The sequence below is a fragment of the Electrophorus electricus genome, chromosome 5 (genome assembly GCF_041902795.1).
Source record: "Electrophorus electricus isolate QZ-2024a chromosome 5, ASM4190279v1, whole genome shotgun sequence".
Taxonomy (NCBI): domain Eukaryota; kingdom Metazoa; phylum Chordata; class Actinopteri; order Gymnotiformes; family Gymnotidae; genus Electrophorus; species Electrophorus electricus.
In genome coordinates this window covers 22,634,203-22,659,174 of record NC_137501.1, presented here as the reverse complement: position 1 = coordinate 22,659,174, position 24,972 = coordinate 22,634,203, and the positions used below count along the sequence as shown (strand labels likewise).

Here is a 24,972-nt window from a genome sequence, read left to right as displayed (position 1 = left end):
GGGTGGTGGAACGAGCCATGGCAGCTGAAACAGGGCTCAGTAACAACATGACATCAGGAGTAGGTATAGCAATATAAAGAAAGAGACATAACCTTGGTTGGAAGCCATCAACAGTTCATTAACTACTTTAATCAGTGCTGTCTCTGTACTATGATGAGGCATAATCCCTGACTGAAAGACTTCATACATCTGGTATGGTATCATATGTCTGATTCAGGTATGATCTTAACTGCTGAGCTACGGCTTTTTTTCCGGGATCTTGGAAATAAAGGGAAGGCTTGAGATTGGCCTGTAGTTTGACATCTGACATGGGTCGAGGTTAGATTTTTTGAAAAGTGGTCTGATTACTGCTAATCTGAATTATTTAGATACATAGACAATGTTCAAGGAGGAGTTTATTGAATTTAAAAAAGGTTCAATCAATTCATGTAGAATTTTTTTTAAGAAAGTGTGTGGGCAGTGAATGCTTTAAGGAAGTGGAGGATTTTGAGTGTGAGATCAGAGATGTTGGATAGGCTCTTGGACAGGAGTAAAGGATTCTAGTTTCTTATTTGGTTTAGATGTTCTGATCTCTAAGTAACTTTCCAATCTCACATTAATACTCTGAATGTTATCTCTAATGTGCTTAGTTTTCTCACTGAAAAAATTCATGAACTCACTACTACTATGTGATGTAATGTGAGCATTGGTGTCAGTTTTATTCCAAGTTTGATGTGCAATTGTACAAAATAGAAATTATGTTGTATTAGGGTTGAGAAGCTGTTTGAACAGTAATAAGTGCCTTTTTATATTTGAGAGGGCTCTCCTATTAGTGAGGTTACAGAGTATAATTGTGAAAACCATAGGTCATCTGATCAGAATGAATAAAATACCAGATTATCTTACATTTTATTTCCTGTTTATTTGGTGGTACAGAGGTGTGTGATATACAGTTGCTTGCTGGCATATCGGCTCTGATTTCTGTGTACAGGTGTGTTGTGTATGTTTGTGTGGTCCTAAGACATACAAACAAACATAATCAGAACATATAAAGAAACAGTAGATATATTATCAATATACTTTGCTAAATGGCTCCACCTAGCGGCTAAACCGTTTTACTGACGCGTGACCCTCTACAAGTGTGAATCCATGTGCATCTATCATCTTGCACTTATAAACCATGCAAGAAATATACTTCGACATCATATGAACGATATACAGTATACAATATACGATATACAATATATATTATATCAAAATATTCTTGCATAAAAAACAGTTGCGTCAGCAGAATAACTAGAACAAAGACTTAAATCCATAACCCTTCACAAACCCGGAATTAACAATGCCTAGAATTACAATAAACTTAGAATTACATACATTGTTCATCTACTCACTTGTTCAATGGACGCACACAAACATGATCTAATCCGAACACAAGCGACTCCGATTCTACCAGGAACTAAATCAAGTTGAAACGTAAAGGAGTCCTACAGCTTGCATATTCGTCACATGACTACCACGACCAGTCAGAACAACGGCCTTTTGAACACCTTCCATGCAAGATGGAAGCGTACAAGTTTAGTGTGTGGTGCTATTTAAGTTCAGTCTTTTTAGTGTTCTATTTTAAATTGCGAATTTGATCATTATATCAAGGTAGAATTTTTTGTCTAAATCTTTGTTTTTAAATGGAGCAACATCACTGAGTGTGCAACAAAATACCGATTCTAAGCCTTCAGTCATTTGATCAAGGTCTGTGGGATTTGAGGGCATCCTAGTCACAAATGATAAGTCTGGGAGATTTGTAATAAATCTAGCTGCAATGGCTGAGGTGATCATGTCTGGTGTGGTAGTGAGGTGAGGTCACTATACTGTGGTGCATATGTAGTAAATCATAACCAGCTTTCTGGAGATGGGACCAGAGCATACTACAGCATCGGACATCGCCTTCGCCAATTGACACACCTCTGCAATATTATTCTTAGTAATCTCTGACTGGTAAGGCTGTATGTATATATTGCTTACCTAAGACATTAAGATTACTTGCAGTGTCCAGCACCCTGGCCCCTGGTATAGAGTTAAGTGCTGCTGCTGGTGGCCTAGCTGAATAGTGTCACAAAATAGTCCCCTGTAACCAGAGCTTTTTCAACAGGCTTCTCAGAGGATGCCTTGCTTAGTGGGGCAAACCTGTTTGACACATGAATGGGAGGTGTATGGAGCTCTGGTGGGCGAGTCGAAGCTCGTCTATTTTGCCATAACGTCACCCATACCTGGGGCCAGGACATCCCTGGAATACATTTATTTTATATATTCTGGTTTTGCCTCTACTCCTCTATCTTCACCATATGCTTTCCTCAGAATTAAATGATTTCTTTTAACAACATAGTAGGACAGGGAAGTAAAAAAACTGCAAAGAGAAAAACAGCTTTTAGAAAAGGCCAAAAGAAGAAGATTATAAATTCTTAGTAACAGTATACTGTTCCTTGTGATGAGCCCAGTTCTCTAGACCTCCTAAATTAATTTATTGTCATTCTGATGCCCCAGCATCCAATCCAACTTGGACTCCTGCACAGATCCATGTAGACTCTTCTGTTGTGGTACAGGTTCACTCTATATGGGAACATTCACTGAATATCTTCACTAGTAGTTTGCTCACACAATGTGTGTAATATTAATTTCATCTTAGCAACACATGAATAATGTGAGTACATCAACACTATAAACATACTTGAATCACTGGCAGTGGGTTGTCTGCAACACACAGACACCACAGCCAGCAGAACTGTAATTCCTGGGCCAATTTACAAACATACAAAAAGAAACTGCAAAGTGAATAAAGTTAATAACTAAGCATTCAGAAATGTCCTGTTGTGAAATCATTTGTGAGGTAAATTTCAGTGTACAGCTACAGTGCATGATCAGCTCTAGATGAGAAACAGGGACTGAGTGAGTTCCTGTGTGCTTTTAAGGTACTGGTGGGCAGGGCAACCCAATGACTATAGAGGAAATGAGGATTGTGCTGTAACTGGCTTTAATGTTGAACCAACAACTGATATTGAAAATTCATGGAGTGAGATTATTCATGGAGTGAGATTGTGTGTTCACTCTGTGGTTGGGATCTGTGAATGGAGACTTTTATACTGAGGCTTCCTGCATGTACATAAAAAGCACTTTTCATGAATCAAAATCTGTACTACATAGTTTAAATGTTTTATTGTTGATTGAGCATCTGTGTACAGAAGCACAATGAAACAAGGTAAATGCAGGCAAGTTATCAGGATCCATGTGCAGGCTTAACAGGAGCGTAAAGTGGGTTGGGTGGTGAGTAAACACATTTGCGAAGAGTCGATGTGCTGGACGAAACTGAATTACTCAGGGAAGCCATAATAGAAGGGACAGATGGAAAAGGATAACTAAATATGTTTAATAAGACAGACTCGCAATACAGAATGGAACCAAGAATAAACAGACCAACATAAGAGTAACAGGTTAACAGGCTAATAGGGTGAGCGCAAGACTTAGGCAACAAAGAAACTAAAAACTAAAGAAAGACTAACAAAGAACAACAATGATAAATACAACTATGAACATTCAAACTTGGACAGGTGGGGAAAACACAGAACCAGGGTAAGATAAATAAAACTTCCAAGATGAAGACACAAGTAACAAAACTAAAAAGGAAACCAGACAATACGTGCATACATGAACGGGGAAAGGAAACCTAAATGGAGCGAAGAGAATATGATAAACTAGGGAACAGCAGAGAACTAAACAGGGAGCGTGGGGAGACAGTACATAGAAATGAGGGGCGAGAACAAACGGGTAGATACTAAACACATATGAGCGAAGGAAAACTAAGGATCTAATTAAACAAACACAGAGGAGCTAGGACAAAGAGCTAGGATGACCGCATATTACCAAAAACACAAATGTAATGACCGACAAACCAGAGCCACAGGAACGGGGTTTACATAGGAATACAATTAGAGACAAACTCAGAACATCTGGTGACGAAGGGGAGGAGACAGGGAACTATGGAGAGACAAAAACTGAAAAACCCAGAAGTGACTATGTTGACAGGGAAACGGGGAATGCTCTGGTCTGCGGACGTGACAGAGTAAATTGACAAAGGGGTGAGGGCAGAGGGCAAGCAGACACACTCAGAATATATGCCAGATACTCAGAATGTATGTACTGCTGTTTTCTGTATGTTTTCTATGTAATTTCTGTTGTTTATGGAAAATAAAATGTGGCCCTGGTTAAAATTACATTCAAAATGTAACCCACATGATGGACAAAAGGAATTTTGCTTTAAATATAATATCACTAGTAGGACTTATAGTCTATGCTCTTTTATGTGACTGGACAGATGCTCTCTCTCTCTCTCTCTCTCTCTCTCTCTCTCTCTCTCTCTCTCTCTCTCTCTCTCTCTCTCTCACGTTTATGACCACCAGGTGTCTCTCTGCAGTCCTGTCTGCTCTCATTCCAGTTCTGATGATTTCCAGTAGAGATGTAATACATACCGGAGCTGAAGCATCTCCAGTCTGAGTTGGAACAGTTCTTTAAGAAAGACCCACATGCGTACACATTTCTAAGCACTATAATGTGTTAACATCTGATCTAATTAATATATATAATTAATATATATATAAAGAATTATATATATATATATATATATATATATATATATATATATATATATATATATATATTAATATATATAACTATATAACAACATTACTAAACCATTTTTGTAAATAAATATTATTACAATAAAATATAGTAAGAATTATTATTATTTTTTTTTTAATGGAAAGTATTGGTAGATACTTCCAGCCTATTGGACCTCTAATGATGCCCAAATGACTTTTGAAAAATCTTCACAAATCCAAATGAAATAGGAACTACAAGGATAATCTGCCCATTTCCCGTCATTAAGCATAACACAGTCCTCATCCCCTGCACGACTATTGGGTTCCCCACTTCCCCAGTATCGGAAAGAGAGAATCAGAGGGTCACGTGTGTTTCTTAAATTAATGAAGACCAAGAGTCAGTAACTTTATCATGATCAGATTCAGTTCAGTGGTCTCTTACTTAGTGGTCAGTGCTGTACCATCCACCCATTTCCAAGTTCCCTCTCAAACCAATCCAAGCAGAAAGACTACCAAGAGTTTTGCTGATGAACTCCTGTCATTGTGGTAACGCAGTATGATAGAAAGTCAAAACAGAGTCTCTCTCTACTTGCCCCCACCACCCCCTCACTTTTTCCTCTCTGTTACCTCCCTCACCTGTTCCTCTTTGCTGTTTATGGTCACCAGGTCTGCTCCTCTCTCTCTGCAGTCCTGTCTGCTCTCACTCCAGCTCTTCTCTCCAGTAGAGATGTAATACATACTGGAGCTGAAGCATCTCCAGCCTGAGGTGGAAAACTATTTCTCAGGAAACTTCTTTAAGAAAGACCCACATTTCTAAACATTTCTGAAAACTATATGCTAGCATCTGATATACAGCACTGTACAAAAACCTTAGTCTTGTTTATTTTGCTACTAAAACACTATATAACAACATTAATAAACATTATTAAATCATTATTGCAAATAAATATTATTACTATAAAATGTGACTATTTTTCTTTTTTTTTAAAGTGGAAAGTATAGATAGAAACTTCGAGTCTGTTGCACCTCCAATGAGCCTAAATGACTTTTGAAAAATCTTTCAGCATGATTATGATAATCACACTGACAAACCTGCTGTCTATATATGTACACAATCAGGAAGAGCAGCACAGAGCCTCACCCTCAACATAACTGTTTTGACTGAAAAAGAGTAAAAGAAGAAGCATGGTGACACTTACTAGCCATATGAACAGTTTAGACACAATTTTCTTACATTATTAAGACATTTGCGCAGTACTGCAAATGTCCTGCAAATGCTCACTTACCTAGTTAAGAAAACATTCTTTGGAGTCTTTCTCTCTCTTTCTTTAGCTGGTCTATCTCTACAGTCAGGTTGCTGTAACTGGTCTGTAACTGGTCTCTCTCTCTCAACTTTACCCACAGCACTGTGATGGTAGCCAGGAGGAGAACATACAGCAGCCCCAGACACAATGCACACTGCAAATACTGGAGTATTTGCTCAATGGAGTGTTGATTCTTGAATTATTTAAGAATAAAATAATACATATCAGTGTTTCACATGCTAAACTGAGAGGAGCAGGGAAAGCTTCACAAGGAATTCAGACCACAAACAGTGTGTAAATGTGTGAGATCTGTAGAACATGATATAACGCTACACTTGTTCAAATGCTAGCAAAAGAAAAATGATTGCTGTTATATGTTAAATACATACACATAAGGTGTCCCTATACTGCACTGACGTTAATATTCTATTACATTCCCTTTGTTGTATATACTATTAACATCGACAACCAATTCCAAACGGGACATAATCGACATTCATGAACGGGGTACACAGTCAAGGTCAGAATACCGAAGGTCTGTCCAAACAAAAACATGAGCTATAGAATAAAACACGCACTCGTGAATTACACAGACGTAACCAAAGGAAACACAAACTCTCGCATACTCACAACCACAATATATATATTTATTAACAAAGGCACAAAGCAATCACAATTCAATGTATACGAAGGTATTGCGGTCACCTTTCTTACTCGGATGGTATGTATATGTGAGGTGGGACAACCAATTGGGCCAAGGTACATTGCAATCACTGAGGAGCATCAGCACCTGGCATGGCGATGGAGACGCAGATGATGAGACAACCTGAAATAGAGTACACACAACACACAAACAAAATGACCCACCTGGGGTTGTAACACAATCCTTTGTCAAAGGTCTGACTGTGAGCACTTACCTGGGTCTGGTTGAACTTCTGCAAGTGAATGCTAATGGAAATGTGGATGCTATTACTACATTTCTGCAAGCTAACAGATTGGATGTCAAAAATATGGGGGGTGGTCCTTCATAAATATGGTTCTTTATAATTTATAATTACTAATCTGTACATTTTAAGACATCAGCAGTTTATTAGTAGGCCATGTTGGTTTAACTAGTTTAACATTGTTGAAATGCTGTTGAATATTTTGGAAATGTCAGTATTTTTGAGCAGTTTTTTCATGAACTTTGGAGGATTTTGAAACATGTTTTGGATGGAGACACTGTAGAAATCTGGCAACCTTTGACTGGTTCTTGCTTTCTCACGCTCTCACTTACACACACACACACACACACACACACACACACACACACACACACACACACACACACACACACACACACACTTGAAGTTCTTCAATTCCTTTATGTTGGCTTCCTCTTCTGGCAGAATGGAAAAAAAAAACCAAAAACCTTCAACCATTTTGTTTAAAGAAAGACACATATTTGTATTTTATGTGCACACTACAGTCTGATTTCTGTTTACTCACCCAGTTCAGAAATTCCTCTTTCTCCCTCAGTAACTGGTCACTCTTTGTGGTCAGATGTAGCTGGTCTGTAATTGATTTCTCTCTATATAATCAGATTGTCTGGTGTCTATAAAGTGTTGAACACATCATGCTGTTTCTTTATACATGACTGTCATTGTAATCAAACATATGCACGACATAATTATTGTCCCTCCCACCGCAGATGACACCTGGTTCATGTGGCTACAGAACCTCCTAGGGAGTTGGGGACATTGGATTCTGACCATGATCATGCCTATAGTAATCATTGTGATAGCCATATACCTAGTTGGACCATGTTTAGTCTCCTGCATGCAGTCATTCCTAGATAAACTGATACAATCTGCAATGGCCAATAACCATCAGCTTGTACAAGTGTGAACAGAAGAGGAACATGTCTGGGTAATGCCCATGCATGAGGATCCGTATGACTCCACTCGGGACTGGCCCCCAGCTTCGCACAGAGACTATGACCCCTCAGGAATGGATTAGGTTGATATGACATAGACTTAGCAAAATGTAATCTTATTATAGTAGTATTAGTTTATGTTTTACATGCATAACATATAATGGTCATATGAAGGGGCCTATCCCTCATAAAAACAACATTTTGCTTAGTAGTGTCTAAAACTAATGGCTTCCACTTCTGCAGGGGACAGTGGCTACCCCCTCAAGCATTGGCACCTTACTCCATTGCCTAACCCACATAACACAGAGTAGAGATGCTACAATGACACACACCCTCTGTCATGTTCGGTTGTGGAATGCAGCACTGAGGTGCTAAAATGCCGGTGGCGTTATTTGGATGCCTCAAGTGGGAGACTATCAGGTGCTTCATGTGCTATATTGACCAGAAAAAGTCTGCTGGATTGTGAGAGCAAGTGCTGTGTTACACAAGATGGCACAGCAGAATAGTTTTCCCCTTTAATCCCTTACCAACAACCCTGTGACCCTGAAACAGACCCATATCTCTACCCACCAGACACTGGTAATCCTCAGGCTGCCACACTGCATGAGGAGGTGATGTGTCAATTGTGAATAACTGGATCCCAATGCATTTGTTTAACAAGTTCTTTCAATGTTGCTGAAATTTCAGACATTATCCCTTTTATTTCTTTTAGCTAATTTGTCCCATGTTTACTTTGTGTTTTGGTTTCTTTCTTTTGTCATGCCTTTTGGTTATATCAGTAAACAATAAGAAGGTGGACGCATGTGTGGAAAAGAGCGAGATTTATTAGGGGCAAATCCAGATTCAGAGTTGTTAAGGTAGTCCAGGCTCATAGAACCAACATAAACATTCTGAGAACACATGACTACAAACAAACAAAGACACACAAAGGCAAACAGGGGAAACAAGCTATTACAGAGGCTAGGAAGAACTCAGAGGCTAAGAAACACAAAGGCTAGGAAAAAGAGTCAGACTTGGAGGCACGGAGTACAGACTTACAGGCATACATATATGGGCTTTCAGACATTAATTGAACAGCAAAGACACAGGGCACAAGAGAGGATTTGAATAAATGAACTTAACAAGACTAGAAACGAGGAACAGGTGTGGAAAAACTAACGCGGGGCAGTAAAACCGAAACTATGGAATGGAACCAAAACACAAGACAGGGAAGCCATGGAACAGGGAAGCCAGGAGGGACTAACTGTGACACTAGTTCTGTTGAACTTGGTTCTATGACTCTTGACTGTTTACTGTACGTGACCCTGATTATGGATTTGCGGTTAATAAAATCTTGCTCTTCTATGCACTTGTGTCTGCCTCGTAATCAATCCGTGTTACAGTGTCCTTATTACAGCATGTCTACCCCCACCTTGAACAAGGTTTGACACATAAATACTAAAGGTTTTTTGGTGGACTTTGATAGAGCAGTTATTCAGACATTGGGATTTCTGGACTTCTTTATATATTCAGTATGTTTATAATCACATATGCACATATGCATAGGGTATTTAAAACAATAATGAAAAAGGAAAGAAAATCAGAGTCATCAGCTATAGAGATTATTTATTTCATGTTTTACAAATTTCCAGGAGCAAAGTTAAGGTCAGCTTGATAACTGTTATATTTTGTGTCATCATGGCCTGCTGACTAAACAGAAATTTTTAATTAGGAATTTGTAATCTAATTTGTAGTCTGTGACACAGTCTACTAGTGACAATGTTATATGTTATATAGACATGACAAGGCAAAGGCTAATTGTAGCTCCACTTCCACAATTATTTCATTATACCAGCTTTATACAAGAAGGCAGAAAGTCATTAAAAGAGTGAAGATATTTGCTTTAATCTTGTTTAAAATCCTTTACTGCACCGGTGAAGATACAGACTCATTTAAAAGTTTTATCTTCACAAATCCAAATGAAATAGGAACTACAAGGATAATCTGCCCATTTCCCGTCATTAAGCATAACACAGTCCTCATCCCCTGCATGACTATTGGGTTCCCCACTTCCCCAGTATCGGAAAGAGAGAATCAGAGGGTCACGTGTGTTTCTTAAATTAATGAAGACCAAGAGTCAGTAACTTTATCATGATCAGATTCAGTTCAGTGGTCTCTTACTTAGTGGTCAGTGCTGTACCATCCACCCATTTCCAAGTTCCCTCTCTTTCACTATCAGTCAAACCAATCCAAGCAGAAAGACTACCAAGAGTTTTGCGGATGAACTCCTGTCATTGTGGTAACGCAGTATGATAGAAAGTCAAAACAGAGTCTCTCTCTACTTGCCCCCACCACCCCCTCACTTTTTCCTCTCTGTTACCTCCCTCACCTGTTCCTCTTTGCTGTTTATGGTCACCAGGTCTGCTCTTTTCTCTCTGCAGTCCTGTCTGCTCTCACTCCAGCTCTTCTTCACAGCAGAGATGTAATACATGCTGGAGCTGAAGCATCTCCAGCCTGAGGTGGAAAACTATTTCTCAGGAAACTTCTTTAAGAAAGACCCACATTTCTAAACATTTCTGAAAACTATATGCTAGCATCTGATATACAGCACTGTACAAAAACCTTAGTCTTGTTTATTTTGCTAGTAAAACACTATATAACAACATTAATAAACATTATTAAATCATTATTGCAAATAAATATTATTACTATAAAATGTGACTATTTTTCTTTTTTTTTAAAGTGGAAAGTATAGATAGAAACTTCGAGTCTGTTGCACCTCCAATGAGCCTAAATGACTTTTGAAAAATCTTTCAGCATGATTATGATAATCACATTGACAAACCTGCTGTCTATATATGTACACAATCAGGAAGAGCAGCACAGAGCCTCACCCTCAACATAACTGTTTTGACTGAAAAAGAGTAAAAGAAGAAGCATGGTGACACTTACTAGCCATATGAACAGTTTAGACACAATTTTCTTACATTATTAAGACATTTGCGCAGTACTGCAAATGTCCTGCAAATGCTCACTTACCTAGTTAAGAAAACATTCTTTGGAGTCTTTCTCTCTCTTTCTTTAGCTGGTCTATCTCTACAGTCAGGTTGCTGTAACTGGTCTGTAACTGGTCTCTCTCTCTCAACTTTACCCACAGCACTGTGATGGTAGCCAGGAGGAGAACATACAGCAGCCCCAGACACAATGCACACTGCAAATACTGGAGTATTTGCTCAATGGAGTGTTGATTCTTGAATTATTTAAGAATAAAATAATACATATCAGTGTTTCACATGCTAAACTGAGAGGAGCAGGGAAAGCTTCACAAGGAATTCAGACCACAAACAGTGTGTAAATGTGTGAGATCTGTAGAACATGATATAACGCTACACTTGTTCAAATGCTAGCAAAAGAAAAATGATTGCTGTTATATGTTAAATACATACACATAAGGTGTCCCTATACTGCACTGACGTTAATATTCTATTACATTCCCTTTGTTGTATATACTATTAACATCGACAACCAATTCCAAACGGGACATAATCGACATTCATGAACGGGGTACACAGTCAAGGTCAGAATACCGAAGGTCTGTCCAAACAAAAACATGAGCTATAGAATAAAACACGCACTCGTGAATTACACAGACGTAACCAAAGGAAACACAAACTCTCGCATACTCACAACTACAATATATATATTTATTAACAAAGGCACAAAGCAATCACAATTCAATGTATATGAAGGTATTGCGGTCACCTTTCTTACTCGGATGGTATGTATATGTGAGGTGGGACAACCAATTGGGCCAAGGTACATCGCAATCACTGAGGAGCATCAGCACCTGGCATGGCGATGGAGACGCAGATGATGAGACAACCTGAAATAGAGTACACACAACACACAAACAAAATGACCCACCTGGGGTTGTAACACAATCCTTTGTCAAAGGTCTGACTGTGAGCACTTACCTGGGTCTGGTTGAACTTCTGCAAGTGAATGCTAATGGAAATGTGGATGCTATTACTACATTTCTGCAAGCTAACAGATTGGATGTCAAAAATATGGGGGGTGGTCCTTCATAAATATGGTTCTTTATAATTTATAATTACTAATCTGTACATTTTAAAACATCAGCAGTTTATTAGTAGGCCATGTTGGTTTAACTAGTTTAACATTGTTGAAATGCTGTTGAATATTTTGGAAATGTCAGTATTTTTGAGCAGTTTTTTCATGAACTTTGGAGGATTTTGAAACATGTTTTGGATGGAGACACTGTAGAAATCTGGCAACCTTTGACTGGTTCTTGCTTTCTCACGCTCTCACTTACACACACACACACACACACACACACACACACACACGCACACACACTTGAAGTTCTTCAATTCCTTTATGTTGGCTTCCTCTTCTGGCAGAATGGAAAAAAACCCCCAAAAACCTTCAACCATTTTGTTTAAAGAAAGACACATATTTGTATTTTATGTGCACACTACAGTCTGATTTCTGTTTACTCACCCAGTTCAGAAATTCCTCTTTCTCCCTCAGTAACTGGTCACTCTTTGTGGTCAGATGTAGCTGGTCTGTAATTGATTTCTCTCTATATAATCAGATTGTCTGGTGTCTGTAAAGTGTTGAACACATCATGCTGTTTCTTTATACATGACTGTCATTGTAATCAAACATATGCACGACATAATTATTGTCCCTCCCACCGCAGATGACACCTGGTTCATGTGGCTACAGAACCTCCTAGGGAGTTGGGGACATTGGATTCTGACCATGATCATGCCTATAGTAATCATTGTGATAGCCATATACCTAGTTGGACCATGTTTAGTCTCCTGCATGCAGTCATTCCTAGATAAACTGATACAATCTGCAATGGCCAATAACCATCAGCTTGTACAAGTGTGAACAGAAGAGGAACATGTCTGGGTAATGCCCATGCATGAGGATCCGTATGACTCCACTCGGGACTGGCCCCCAGCTTCGCACAGAGACTATGACCCCTCAGGAATGGATTAGGTTGATATGACATAGACTTAGCAAAATGTAATCTTATTATAGTAGTATTAGTTTATGTTTTACATGCATAACATATAATGGTCATATGAAGGGGCCTATCCCTCATAAAAACAACATTTTGCTTAGTAGTGTCTAAAACTAATGGCTTCCACTTCTGCAGGGGACAGTGGCTACCCCCTCAAGCATTGGCACCTTACTCCATTGCCTAACCCACATAACACAGAGTAGAGATGCTACAATGACACACACCCTCTGTCATGTTCGGTTGTGGAATGCAGCACTGAGGTGCTAAAATGCCGGTGGCGTTATTTGGATGCCTCAAGTGGGAGACTATCAGGTGCTTCATGTGCTATATTGACCAGAAAAAGTCTGCTGGATTGTGAGAGCAAGTGCTGTGTTACACAAGATGGCACAGCAGAATAGTTTTCCCCTTTAATCCCTTACCAACAACCCTGTGACCCTGAAACAGACCCATATCTCTACCCACCAGACACTGGTAATCCTCAGGCTGCCACACTGCATGAGGAGGTGATGTGTCAATTGTGAATAACTGGATCCCAATGCATTTGTTTAACAAGTTCTTTCAATGTTGCTGAAATTTCAGACATTATCCCTTTTATTTCTTTTAGCTAATTTGTCCCATGTTTACTTTGTGTTTTGGTTTCTTTCTTTTGTCATGCCTTTTGGTTATATCAGTAAACAATAAGAAGGTGGACGCATGTGTGGAAAAGAGCGAGATTTATTAGGGGCAAATCCAGATTCAGAGTTGTTAAGGTAGTCCAGGCTCATAGAACCAACATAAACATTCTGAGAACACATGACTACAAACAAACAAAGACACACAAAGGCAAACAGGGGAAACAAGCTATTACAGAGGCTAGGAAGAACTCAGAGGCTAAGAAACACAAAGGCTAGGAAAAAGAGTCAGACTTGGAGGCACGGAGTACAGACTTACAGGCATACATATATGGGCTTTCAGACATTAATTGAACAGCAAAGACACAGGGCACAAGAGAGGATTTGAATAAATGAACTTAACAAGACTAGAAACGAGGAACAGGTGTGGAAAAACTAACGCGGGGCAGTAAAACCGAAACTATGGAATGGAACCAAAACACAAGACAGGGAAGCCATGGAACAGGGAAGCCAGGAGGGACTAACTGTGACACTAGTTCTGTTGAACTTGGTTCTATGACTCTTGACTGTTTACTGTACGTGACCCTGATTATGGATTTGCGGTTAATAAAATCTTGCTCTTCTATGCACTTGTGTCTGCCTCGTAATCAATCCGTGTTACAGTGTCCTTATTACAGCATGTCTACCCCCACCTTGAACAAGGTTTGACACATAAATACTAAAGGTTTTTTGGTGGACTTTGATAGAGCAGTTATTCAGACATTGGGATTTCTGGACTTCTTTATATATTCAGTATGTTTATAATCACATATGCACATATGCATAGGGTATTTAAAACAATAATGAAAAAGGAAAGAAAATCAGAGTCATCAGCTATAGAGATTATTTATTTCATGTTTTACAAATTTCCAGGAGCAAAGTTAAGGTCAGCTTGATAACTGTTATATTTTGTGTCATCATGGCCTGCTGACTAAACAGAAATTTTTAATTAGGAATTTGTAATCTAATTTGTAGTCTGTGACACAGTCTACTAGTGACAATGTTATATGTTATATAGACATGACAAGGCAAAGGCTAATTGTAGCTCCACTTCCACAATTATTTCATTATACCAGCTTTATACAAGAAGGCAGAAAGTCATTAAAAGAGTGAAGATATTTGCTTTAATCTTGTTTAAAATCCTTTACTGCACCGGTGAAGATACAGACTCATTTAAAAGTTTTATCTTCACAAATCCAAATGAAATAGGAACTACAAGGATAATCTGCCCATTTCCCGTCATTAAGCATAACACAGTCCTCATCCCCTGCATGACTATTGGGTTCCCCACTTCCCCAGTATCGGAAAGAGAGAATCAGAGGGTCACGTGTGTTTCTTAAATTAATGAAGACCAAGAGTCAGTAACTTTATCATGATCAGATTCAGTTCAGTGGTCTCTTACTTAGTGGTCAGTGCTGTACCATCCACCCATTTCCAAGTTCCCTCTCTTTCACTATCAGTCAAACCAATCCAAGCAGAAAGACTACCAAGAGTTTTGCTGATGAACTCCTGTCATTGTGGTAACGCAGTATGATAGAAAGTCAAAACAGAGTCTCTCTCTACTTGCCCCCACCACCCCCTCACTTTTTCCTCTCTGTTACCTCCCTCACCTGTTCCTCTTTGCTGTTTATGGTCACCAGGTCTGCTCTTTTCTCTCTGCAGTCCTGTCTGCTCTCACTCCAGCTCTTCTTCACAGCAGAGATGTAATACATGCTGGAGCTGAAGCATCTCCAGCCTGAGGTGGAAAACTATTTCTCAGGAAACTTCTTTAAGAAAGACCCACATTTCTAAACATTTCTGAAAACTATATGCTAGCATCTGATATACAGCACTGTACAAAAACCTTAGTCTTGTTTATTTTGCTAGTAAAACACTATATAACAACATTAATAAACATTATTAAATCATTATTGCAAATAAATATTATTACTATAAAATGTGACTATGTTTCTTTTTTTTTAAAGTGGAAAGTATAGATAGAAACTTCGAGTCTGTTGCACCTCCAATGAGCCTAAATGACTTTTGAAAAATCTTTCAGCATGATTATGATAATCACATTGACAAACCTGCTGTCTATATATGTACACAATCAGGAAGAGCAGCACAGAGCCTCACCCTCAACATAACTGTTTTGACTGAAAAAGAGTAAAAGAAGAAGCATGGTGACACTTACTAGCCATATGAACAGTTTAGACACAATTTTCTTACATTATTAAGACATTTGCGCAGTACTGCAAATGTCCTGCAAATGCTCACTTACCTAGTTAAGAAAACATTCTTTGGAGTCTTTCTCTCTCTTTCTTTAGCTGGTCTATCTCTACAGTCAGGTTGCTGTAACTGGTCTGTAACTGGTCTCTCTCTCTCAACTTTACCCACAGCACTGTGATGGTAGCCAGGAGGAGAACATACAGCAGCCCCAGACACAATGCACACTGCAAATACTGGAGTATTTGCTCAATGGAGTGTTGATTCTTGAATTATTTAAGAATAAAATAATACATATCAGTGTTTCACATGCTAAACTGAGAGGAGCAGGGAAAGCTTCACAAGGAATTCAGACCACAAACAGTGTGTAAATGTGTGAGATCTGTAGAACATGATATAACGCTACACTTGTTCAAATGCTAGCAAAAGAAAAATGATTGCTGTTATATGTTAAATACATACACATAAGGTGTCCCTATACTGCACTGACGTTAATATTCTATTACATTCCCTTTGTTGTATATACTATTAACATCGACAACCAATTCCAAACGGGACATAATCGACATTCATGAACGGGGTACACAGTCAAGGTCAGAATACCGAAGGTCTGTCCAAACAAAAACATGAGCTATAGAATAAAACACGCACTCGTGAATTACACAGACGTAACCAAAGGAAACACAAACTCTCGCATACTCACAACCACAATATATATATTTATTAACAAAGGCACAAAGCAATCACAATTCAATGTATACGAAGGTATTGCGGTCACCTTTCTTACTCGGATGGTATGTATATGTGAGGTGGGACAACCAATTGGGCCAAGGTACATCGCAATCACTGAGGAGCATCAGCACCTGGCATGGCGATGGAGACGCAGATGATGAGACAACCTGAAATAGAGTACACACAACACACAAACAAAATGACCCACCTGGGGTTGTAACACAATCCTTTGTCAAAGGTCTGACTGTGAGCACTTACCTGGGTCTGGTTGAACTTCTGCAAGTGAATGCTAATGGAAATGTGGATGCTATTACTACATTTCTGCAAGCTAACAGATTGGATGTCAAAAATATGGGGGGTGGTCCTTCATAAATATGGTTCTTTATAATTTATAATTACTAATCTGTACATTTTAAAACATCAGCAGTTTATTAGTAGGCCATGTTGGTTTAACTAGTTTAACATTGTTGAAATGCTGTTGAATATTTTGGAAATGTCAGTATTTTTGAGCAGTTTTTTCATGAACTTTGGAGGATTTTGAAACATGTTTTGGATGGAGACACTGTAGAAATCTGGCAACCTTTGACTGGTTCTTGCTTTCTCACGCTCTCACTTACACACACACACACACACACACACACACACACACACACACGCACACACACTTGAAGTTCTTCAATTCCTTTATGTTGGCTTCCTCTTCTGGCAGAATGGAAAAAAACCCCCAAAAACCTTCAACCATTTTGTTTAAAGAAAGACACATATTTGTATTTTATGTGCACACTACAGTCTGATTTCTGTTTACTCACCCAGTTCAGAAATTCCTCTTTCTCCCTCAGTAACTGGTCACTCTTTGTGGTCAGATGTAGCTGGTCTGTAATTGATTTCTCTCTATATAATCAGATTGTCTGGTGTCTGTAAAGTGTTGAACACATCATGCTGTTTCTTTATACATGACTGTCATTGTAATCAAACATATGCACGACATAATTATTGTCCCTCCCACCGCAGATGACACCTGGTTCATGTGGCTACAGAACCTCCTAGGGAGTTGGGGACATTGGATTCTGACCATGATCATGCCTATAGTAATCATTGTGATAGCCATATACCTAGTTGGACCATGTTTAGTCTCCTGCATGCAGTCATTCCTAGATAAACTGATACAATCTGCAATGGCCAATAACCATCAGCTTGTACAAGTGTGAACAGAAGAGGAACATGTCTGGGTAATGCCCATGCATGAGGATCCGTATGACGCCACTCGGGGCTGGCCCCCAGCTTCGCACAGAGACTATGACCCCTCAGGAATGGATTAGGTTGATATGACATAGACTTAGCAAAATGTAATCTTATTATTGTAGTATTAGTTTATGTTTTACATGCATAACATATAATGGTCATATGAAGGGGCCTATCCCTCATAATAACAACATTTTGCTTAGTAGTGTCTAAAACTAATGGCTTCCACTTCTGCAGGGGACAGTGGCTACCCCCTCAAGCATTGGCACCTTACTCCATTGCCTAACCCACATAACACAGAGTAGAGATGCTACAATGACACACACCCTCTGTCATGTTCGGTTGTGGAATGCAGCACTGAGGTGCTAAAATGCCAGTGGCGTTATTTGGATGCCTCAAGTGGGAGACTATCAGGTGCTTCATGTGCTATATTGACCAGAAAAAGTCTGCTGGATTGTGAGAGCAAGTGCTGTGTTACACAAGATGGCACAGCAGAATAGTTTTCCCCTTTAATCCCTTACCAACAACCCTGTGACCCTGAAACAGACCCATATCTCTACCCACCAGACACTGGTAATCCTCAGGCTGCCACACTGCATGAGGAGGTGATGTGTCAATTGTGAATAACTGGATCCCAATGCATTTGTTTAACAAGTTCTTTCAATGTTGCTGAAATTTCAGACATTATCCCTTTTATTTCTTTTAGCTAATTTGTCCCATGTTTACTTTGTGTTTTGGTTTCTTTCTTTTGTCATGCCTTTTGGTTATATCAGTAAACAATATGAAGGTGGACGCATGTGTGGAAAAGAGCGAGATTTATTAGGGGCAAATCCAGATTCAGAGTTGTTAAGGTAGTCCAGGCTCATAGAACCAACATAAACATTCTGAGAACACATGACTACAAACAAACAAAGACACACAAAGGCAAACAGGGGAAACAAGCTATTACAGAGGCTAGGAAGAGCTCAGAGGCTAAGAAACACAAAGGCTAGGAAAAAGAGTCAGACTTGGAGGCACGGAGTACAGACTTACAGGCATACATATATGGGCTTTCAGACATTAATTGAACAGCAAAGACACAGGGCACAAGAGAGGATTTGAATAAATGAACTTAACAAGACTAGAAACGAGGAACAGGTGTGGAAAAACTAACGCGGGGCAGTAAAACCGAAACTATGGAATGGAACCAAAACACAAGACAGGGAAGCCATGGAACAGGGAAGCCAGGAGGGACTAACTGTGACACTAGTTCTGTTGAACTTGGTTCTATGACTCTTGACTGTTTACTGTACGTGACCCTGATTATGGATTTGCGGTTAATAAAATCTTGCTCTTCTATGCACTTGTGTCTGCCTCGTAATCAATCCGCGTTACAGTGTCCTTATTACAGCATGTCTACCCCCACCTTGAACAAGGTTTGACACATAAATACTAAAGGTTTTTTGGTGGACTTTGATAGAGCAGTTATTCAGACATTGGGATTTCTGGACTTCTTTATATATTCAGTATGTTTATAATCACATATGCACATATGCATAGGGTATTTAAAACAATAATGAAAAAGGAAAGAAAATCAGAGTCATCAGCTATAGAGATTATTTATTTCATGTTTTACAAATTTCCAGGAGCAAAGTTAAGGTCAGCTTGATAACTGTTATATTTTGTGTCATCATGGCCTGCTGACTAAACAGAAATTTTTAATTAGGAATTTGTAATCTAATTTGTAGTCTGTGACACAGTCTACTAGTGACAATGTTATATGTTATATAGACATGACAAGGCAAAGGCTAATTGTAGCTCCACTTCCACAATTATTTCATTATACCAGCTTTATACAAGAAGGCAGAAAGTCATTAAAAGAGTGAAGATATTTGCTTTAATCTTGTTTAAAATCCTTTACTGCACCGGTGAAGATACAGACTCATTTAAAAGTTTTATCTTCACAAATCCAAATGAAATAGGAACTACAAGGATAATCTGCCCATTTCCCGTCATTAAGCATAACACAGTCCTCATCCCCTGCATGACTATTGGGTTCCCCACTTCCCCAGTATCTGAAAGAGAGAATCAGAGGGTCACGTGTGTTTCTTAAATTAATGAAGACCAAGAGTCAGTAACTTTATCATGATCAGATTTAGTTCAGTGGTCTCTTACTTAGTGGTCAGTGCTGTACCATCCACCCATTTCCAAGTTCCCTCTCTTTCACTATCAGTCAAACCAATCCAAGCAGAAAGACTACCAAGAGTTTTGCTGATGAACTCCTGTCATTGTGGTAACGCAGTATGATAGAAAGTCAAAACAGAGTCTCTCTCTACTTGCCCCCACCACCCCCTCACTTTTTCCTCTCTGTTACCTCCCTCACCTGTTCCTCTTTGCTGTTTATGGTCACCAGGTCTGCTCTTTTCTCTCTGCAGTCCTGTCTGCTCTCACTCCAGCTCTTCTTCACAGCAGAGATGTAATACATGCTGGAGCTGAAGCATCTCCAGCCTGAGGTGGAAAACTATTTCTCAGGAAACTTCTTTAAGAAAGACCCACATTTCTAAACATTTCTGAAAACTATATGCTAGCATCTGATATACAGCACTGTACAAAAACCCTAGTCTTGTTTATTTTGCTAGTAAAACACTATATAACAACATTAATAAACATTATTAAATCATTATTGCAAATAAATATTATTACTATAAAATGTGACTATTTTTCTTTTTTTTTTTTAAGTGGAAAGTATAGATAGAAACTTCGAGTCTATTGCACCTCCAATGAGCCTAAATGACTTTTGAAAAATCTTTCAGCATGATTATGATAATCACACTGACACACCTGCTGTCTATATATGTACACATACAGGAAAAGCAGCACAGAGCCTCACCCTCAACATAACTGTGTTGACTGAAAACAGGAAGGGTATAATTATGTCTGTCTTAACTAGTATAGTGGTAGGAATTGTTTATCTAGCATTCTGTGGGAGTTGTCTCATTCATTGTATTAGGGGTATGATTGTGTGTATAGTGATTAAATCAGTGTCAGCTCAAATGTATGATGGATATCAGCAGTTCACCATCTGAGCCACAACTTATTTGCCATGACGTTTTGCTACTCCCTTCCTCCACCTGCTTTGATATTTTGATGGATGTTGTCTAATTTGTACAGGGCTTCAGTCACTTCAATGTGGTGCTGGGGATGTTTGGATGGTTATAACATGCCATTTTGGGGTGGTGTATGACAAGAGGCTGACAATTCAGCAGATGGGCTATGGGTTGAGCTTTCATGTAATGCTTTAGTATCCTGCCTTGCTGTGCCAGCCATATGATGTCAGCTCCTGCTTCCTCCAGCGTGACTAAGTCATGGGGCAAGTCCAAAGGTAGGCTGGACAGCCAACGATGGGTAAGATCCTAGCCACAGCACAGGACAACTTAAGGCAGGCACAGCCGCCACTTACCAAATTATGTCTTTGATATTGAAGAAAATGATGAGGAGCATACAGGAAGAGCAGCACAGAGCCTCACCCTCAACATAACTGTTTATAATTACTTGAATAGAAAAAAAAAAGAAAAGCTGCAGCTTGGTGCCATGGTGACACAAAGTAAATATACATTTAAAACCTTCATTAAAAGCTTTATACACAATTTTCTTGGATGCTTAAGACTATTGTACAGTACTGTAACAGCCTGCAAATATTCACTCACCTGATTCACAAAACTTTCTTTTGAGACTTTCGCTCTCTTTCTGTAACTGGTCTTGTGCTGCTGTCATGCTGTTGTATCTGGTCTGTAGCTGATCTCTCTCTACAGTCAGACTGTTGTACCTAGTCTGTAGCTGATCTTTCTCTACAGTCAGATTGTTGTACATGGTCAGTAGATGGTTTCTCTCTACAGTCACATTGTTGTAATTAGTCAGTAACTGGTCTTTCTCTGTATTCTGGCTGTTGTATCCAGTCTGTAACTTGACCCACAGCACTGTGATGGCAGCCAGCAGGAGAACACACAGCAGCCCCAGACACACTACAGTCAGTCTGGAGCATCTGCTCCCTGCAGTGCCGATTCCTGAAGCTAGAAGATAAGTCATAATTTTAAGAATAAAATAATACATATCAGTGTTTCACATGCTAAACTGATAGGAGTAGTGAAAGCTTCACAAGGAATTCAGACCACAAACAGTGTGTAAATGTGTGGGACCCTCTAGAACCTGATATGATACTACATTTGTTCAAATGTTAACAAAAATAATAAGATTGCTGGTATCTGATAACATAAGGTGTGGTTAAACTGCACTGATGTTAATACTTTATTACACTCCCTTTGTGGTAGAACTGTGTAGAAGAGTTACCTGTACTTTCTTCAAATTCTCAGTACAACCAGCATCACAGTAGAAAGGAAAGTCGGTTACTACCCATAATGAAACTCCTGATGCAGAGCTCTTGTGCCAATGTGTTCAGTGGCAGTGAGTCACACAACATAAGATGAACAATTTTACACAGGTCAGCTTACTGTTGTCTACTATTTTGTGGCTGAGCAGATGTTGTCCAAAATGCATCAATTTATAGTATGTCTATGCCAAAGTCACCATGTTTTTCACCACAACCAATTCTACTGTCAGTGTAAGGTGTGGGCTTGAACCCAGGTCAGCTAGGTGACAACACCAATAGCCTACAGTGTGAGCAACCACACGCTAACAATGGTGGACCTGTGTGCAGAACAGTTAAAGCTTGGATCAAGTAAAACATGGAAAAAACTAAACACCACGTCAAGTGTGGAAAAAGGGAGAACAAAGGACGCCACGGGAAGAAATGGCAACCCCGATGCACTGGGGAAAACCAAACTAAAACTTCCCAAACAAAACCATAAAACAGGGAAGAACTTGAATGGCTAAGGGAAGCCTCGGGAGAGAGACACACTTGAGGAGAAAACTGGAGAAGGGAGGGGATGTATAAAAACACAGACACTCTCACAGAGCAGAAAAAAAACAAAACAAAACAAAAACTTACTTCATTGTTTCAGGGACTCACAATCAAAACTATTTCCTTGGCTGAAGACCCCTGCACTGATACGTTTAGGTATATCAGTGATTAAACATAGTAATTCGGTAAGTTTTCATTGGAAAACCCCCATAAAATATGCTCTTACCTCTGTACTGAGGATCTGTTGTATGTATCATCTCAGTATTCTCACAATGAACATATTTGTTTTGAATGTGTGTGTTTTTCTCTGAGTCTATTTCACTAAAAGCCTCCTTGGCACTTCTGATCTTGAGTATTTCCATATTTTCCTCATTTGTATAAATGTCTTCGTAGGAATTCTCACTGTCATCTGAATCTGTTCTGCTGTCTGAAGTAATTGCTGAATTTTCATAAATAGTCTCCCTAATCTCCATTCTGCTTAATCTTAATTTCAGTTGTACTTATTCTGAATAATGTGAGTTCACAACGCTCTCCAACTGTAAAAATGATTCTGTGGGTGTGATTTCCTCTTTATGACACTTTAGAGCAGGAAATCACAGGGGAGCTATTTCTGATTAGTTCTGCTTTTTTGCAAACAAAAACATTCCTACTAATTTCAATTGACTGGTCTGTATAGCCAAATGCTTGTGTTGTATTTATATTAGCTAGTCTTTTTACAGAAAATATCTGTTTATCTGTTTAAAGATAAGATGAAAACACTATAGTTTCATACGTAAAAAGTATGCGGGCACTGGAATGAATAACAGTGCAGGAGAGGGTCTGTACCATCATATGTGTTCAGATGGCCAGCGGTGCCTTGTGCTGAAGCAGATATATGCAAAAGTGTATATGTCTAATAATAAATAGCCTAGTACATAAATTGTGTTAGATACTGATGTATGCTATAGATGTGAGATTGTGACAGCTAGTGTCACGATCAGTCCCTTCCATGTTCCGTGTTTTCTCTGTCTTGTGTTTTTTAGTTCCATAGTTTCGTTTTCTCCTCCCCTCGTTTGATTTTCAACACCTGTCCCTCATTTAGTTCATTCATTTAAACCCTGTCTTGATCCCTGTGTTTTTGTTGTTCATTTGAATGTGTTTATGTGGCTGTGCTTGTTTCTTGACTCTGTGTATGCATATTTGAATCATTGTGTTTAAGTTTGTTCTCCTATCTTTAGCCCTGCGTTTTCCCTAGTCTTTCGTTATAGCCTGATTCCCCTGTTTGCTTTTGTGTACTCTGTGTTTGCTCACCGTTACAGCTAGAGTGTAAAAGTGGCAGGTTTCATGCAGGTAGTACTATTGAAATTTTAGAAACTTGATAAAAAAAAACAAAAACTGGAGTGTGTTAAAAAAAAGTGGGAGGTTTCATGCAGGAATGACTTACATTAACCAATCTACCACTCTGTTTCAGATGACACCGATATGTTTAGGTAAAGGCCCATCAGTGATTAGCTATAGTAATGCAGTAATTGGTCAGTAAGAACAATATGTGACCCTAGCAGTCAAATAGACAGGTTTATGTGCCCGAGTTATGCTAATAGTGCCGTTTTCTATTATTCTAGTACCAGAATCTGCATTAATGGAAACTTATTATGCCCAACAAATACATCACATTGAAAAATGTGCTATAGTACCAGAAAGTTTTGATGACAAAGTACACCTTGATGCTATTGGAGTTCCTAGGGGGGTTCAAAATTAATTTAAGGCTAGAAATCAGGTTGCTGTGGGACTCGGGACTTAATGCTTTGGTGGGTTACTATAAACAAAATGTTGATTAGATAAACTACATATAACCTGCAGTGTTTTATTAATTATACTCATGATGCATTATCGGCTGTGGCTGAACAATTACAGACTACTTCATTAATGACCTGGCAGAATCGGGTGGCATTGGATATGTTATTAGCAGAAAAGGGAGGTGTTTGTGTTCTGTTTGGTGAATCCTGCTGTACATTCATTCCACATAACAGTCCCAAATTGTTCTATTGGTATACCACTGTCCAAACTGAATTCTTTGAGACATGAAGTCACCAGGAATGCTGGGTTCGATACAAGTGTCACTGGATGGTTTGATAGCTTGTTTGGAAAATGGAAGGGTATAATTATGTCTGTCTTAACTAGCATAGTAGTAGGAATTGTTTATCTAGCATTCTGTGGGAGTTGTCTCATTCATTGTATTAGGGGTATGATTGTATGTATAGTGAATAAATCAGTGTCAGCTCAAATGTATGTTGGATATCAGCAGTTCACCATCTGAGCCACAACTTATTTGCCATGACGTTTTGCTACTCCCTTCCTCCACCTGCTTTGATATTTTGATGG

At 39.0% G+C, this 24,972-nt stretch overlaps 3 protein-coding genes and 3 long non-coding RNA genes across 7 annotated transcripts; all 6 read right to left on the bottom strand.

Moving 5' to 3' along the window:
- Positions 1–5,069: 5,069 nt before the first annotated feature.
- LOC118242001 (CD209 antigen-like protein A) lies at positions 5,070–6,833 on the bottom strand. Its single transcript, XM_081714852.1, is given in 5 exon segments — positions 5,070–5,118; positions 5,120–5,166; positions 5,268–5,392; positions 5,924–6,128; positions 6,641–6,833. Coding segments are annotated over 5 exon segments (486 nt in total). The 5' UTR covers positions 6,701–6,833.
- Positions 6,834–9,438: 2,605 nt separating this feature from the next.
- Positions 9,439–10,403, bottom strand: LOC145657975 (C-type lectin domain family 4 member K-like). The gene is made up of 3 exons (XM_081714851.1): positions 10,388–10,403; positions 10,219–10,343; positions 9,439–10,117 (listed from the first exon to the last, which is right to left on the bottom strand). Exons 1-3 carry the CDS (start codon positions 10,401–10,403, stop codon positions 10,007–10,009), a joined length of 252 nt encoding a protein of 83 aa, XP_081570977.1. The 3' UTR covers positions 9,439–10,006.
- Positions 10,404–10,673: 270 nt separating this feature from the next.
- LOC145657889 (uncharacterized) lies at positions 10,674–11,715 on the bottom strand. Its single transcript, XR_014123819.1, has 3 exons — positions 11,592–11,715; positions 10,869–11,079; positions 10,674–10,743 (listed from the first exon to the last, which is right to left on the bottom strand). It is a non-coding gene; the product is annotated as an uncharacterized LOC145657889 (long non-coding RNA).
- A 2,650-nt stretch (positions 11,716–14,365) lies between these two features.
- Positions 14,366–15,226, bottom strand: LOC145657890 (uncharacterized). Its single transcript, XR_014123820.1, has 2 exons — positions 15,146–15,226; positions 14,366–14,466 (listed from the first exon to the last, which is right to left on the bottom strand). It is a non-coding gene; the product is annotated as an uncharacterized LOC145657890 (long non-coding RNA).
- A 374-nt stretch (positions 15,227–15,600) lies between these two features.
- On the bottom strand, positions 15,601–16,642 carry LOC118242018 (uncharacterized). Its single transcript, XR_004776500.2, has 3 exons — positions 16,519–16,642; positions 15,796–16,006; positions 15,601–15,670 (listed from the first exon to the last, which is right to left on the bottom strand). It is a non-coding gene; the product is annotated as an uncharacterized LOC118242018 (long non-coding RNA).
- A 2,654-nt stretch (positions 16,643–19,296) lies between these two features.
- LOC113568286 (uncharacterized) lies at positions 19,297–23,152 on the bottom strand. Of its 2 annotated transcripts, XM_035530051.2 has the most exons (5): positions 22,838–23,152; positions 21,401–21,763; positions 20,077–20,201; positions 19,869–19,975; positions 19,297–19,768 (listed from the first exon to the last, which is right to left on the bottom strand). In XM_035530051.2, exons 1-5 carry the CDS (start codon positions 23,082–23,084, stop codon positions 19,636–19,638), a joined length of 975 nt encoding a protein of 324 aa, XP_035385944.2. In that variant the 5' UTR covers positions 23,085–23,152; the 3' UTR covers positions 19,297–19,635. The 2 variants fall into 2 exon arrangements, with proteins under 2 accessions (XP_035385944.2, XP_081570544.1); XM_081714418.1 differs by lacking the exon at positions 19,869–19,975 and having other exon boundaries at positions 19,656–19,768.
- Positions 23,153–24,972: the final 1,820 nt, after the last annotated feature.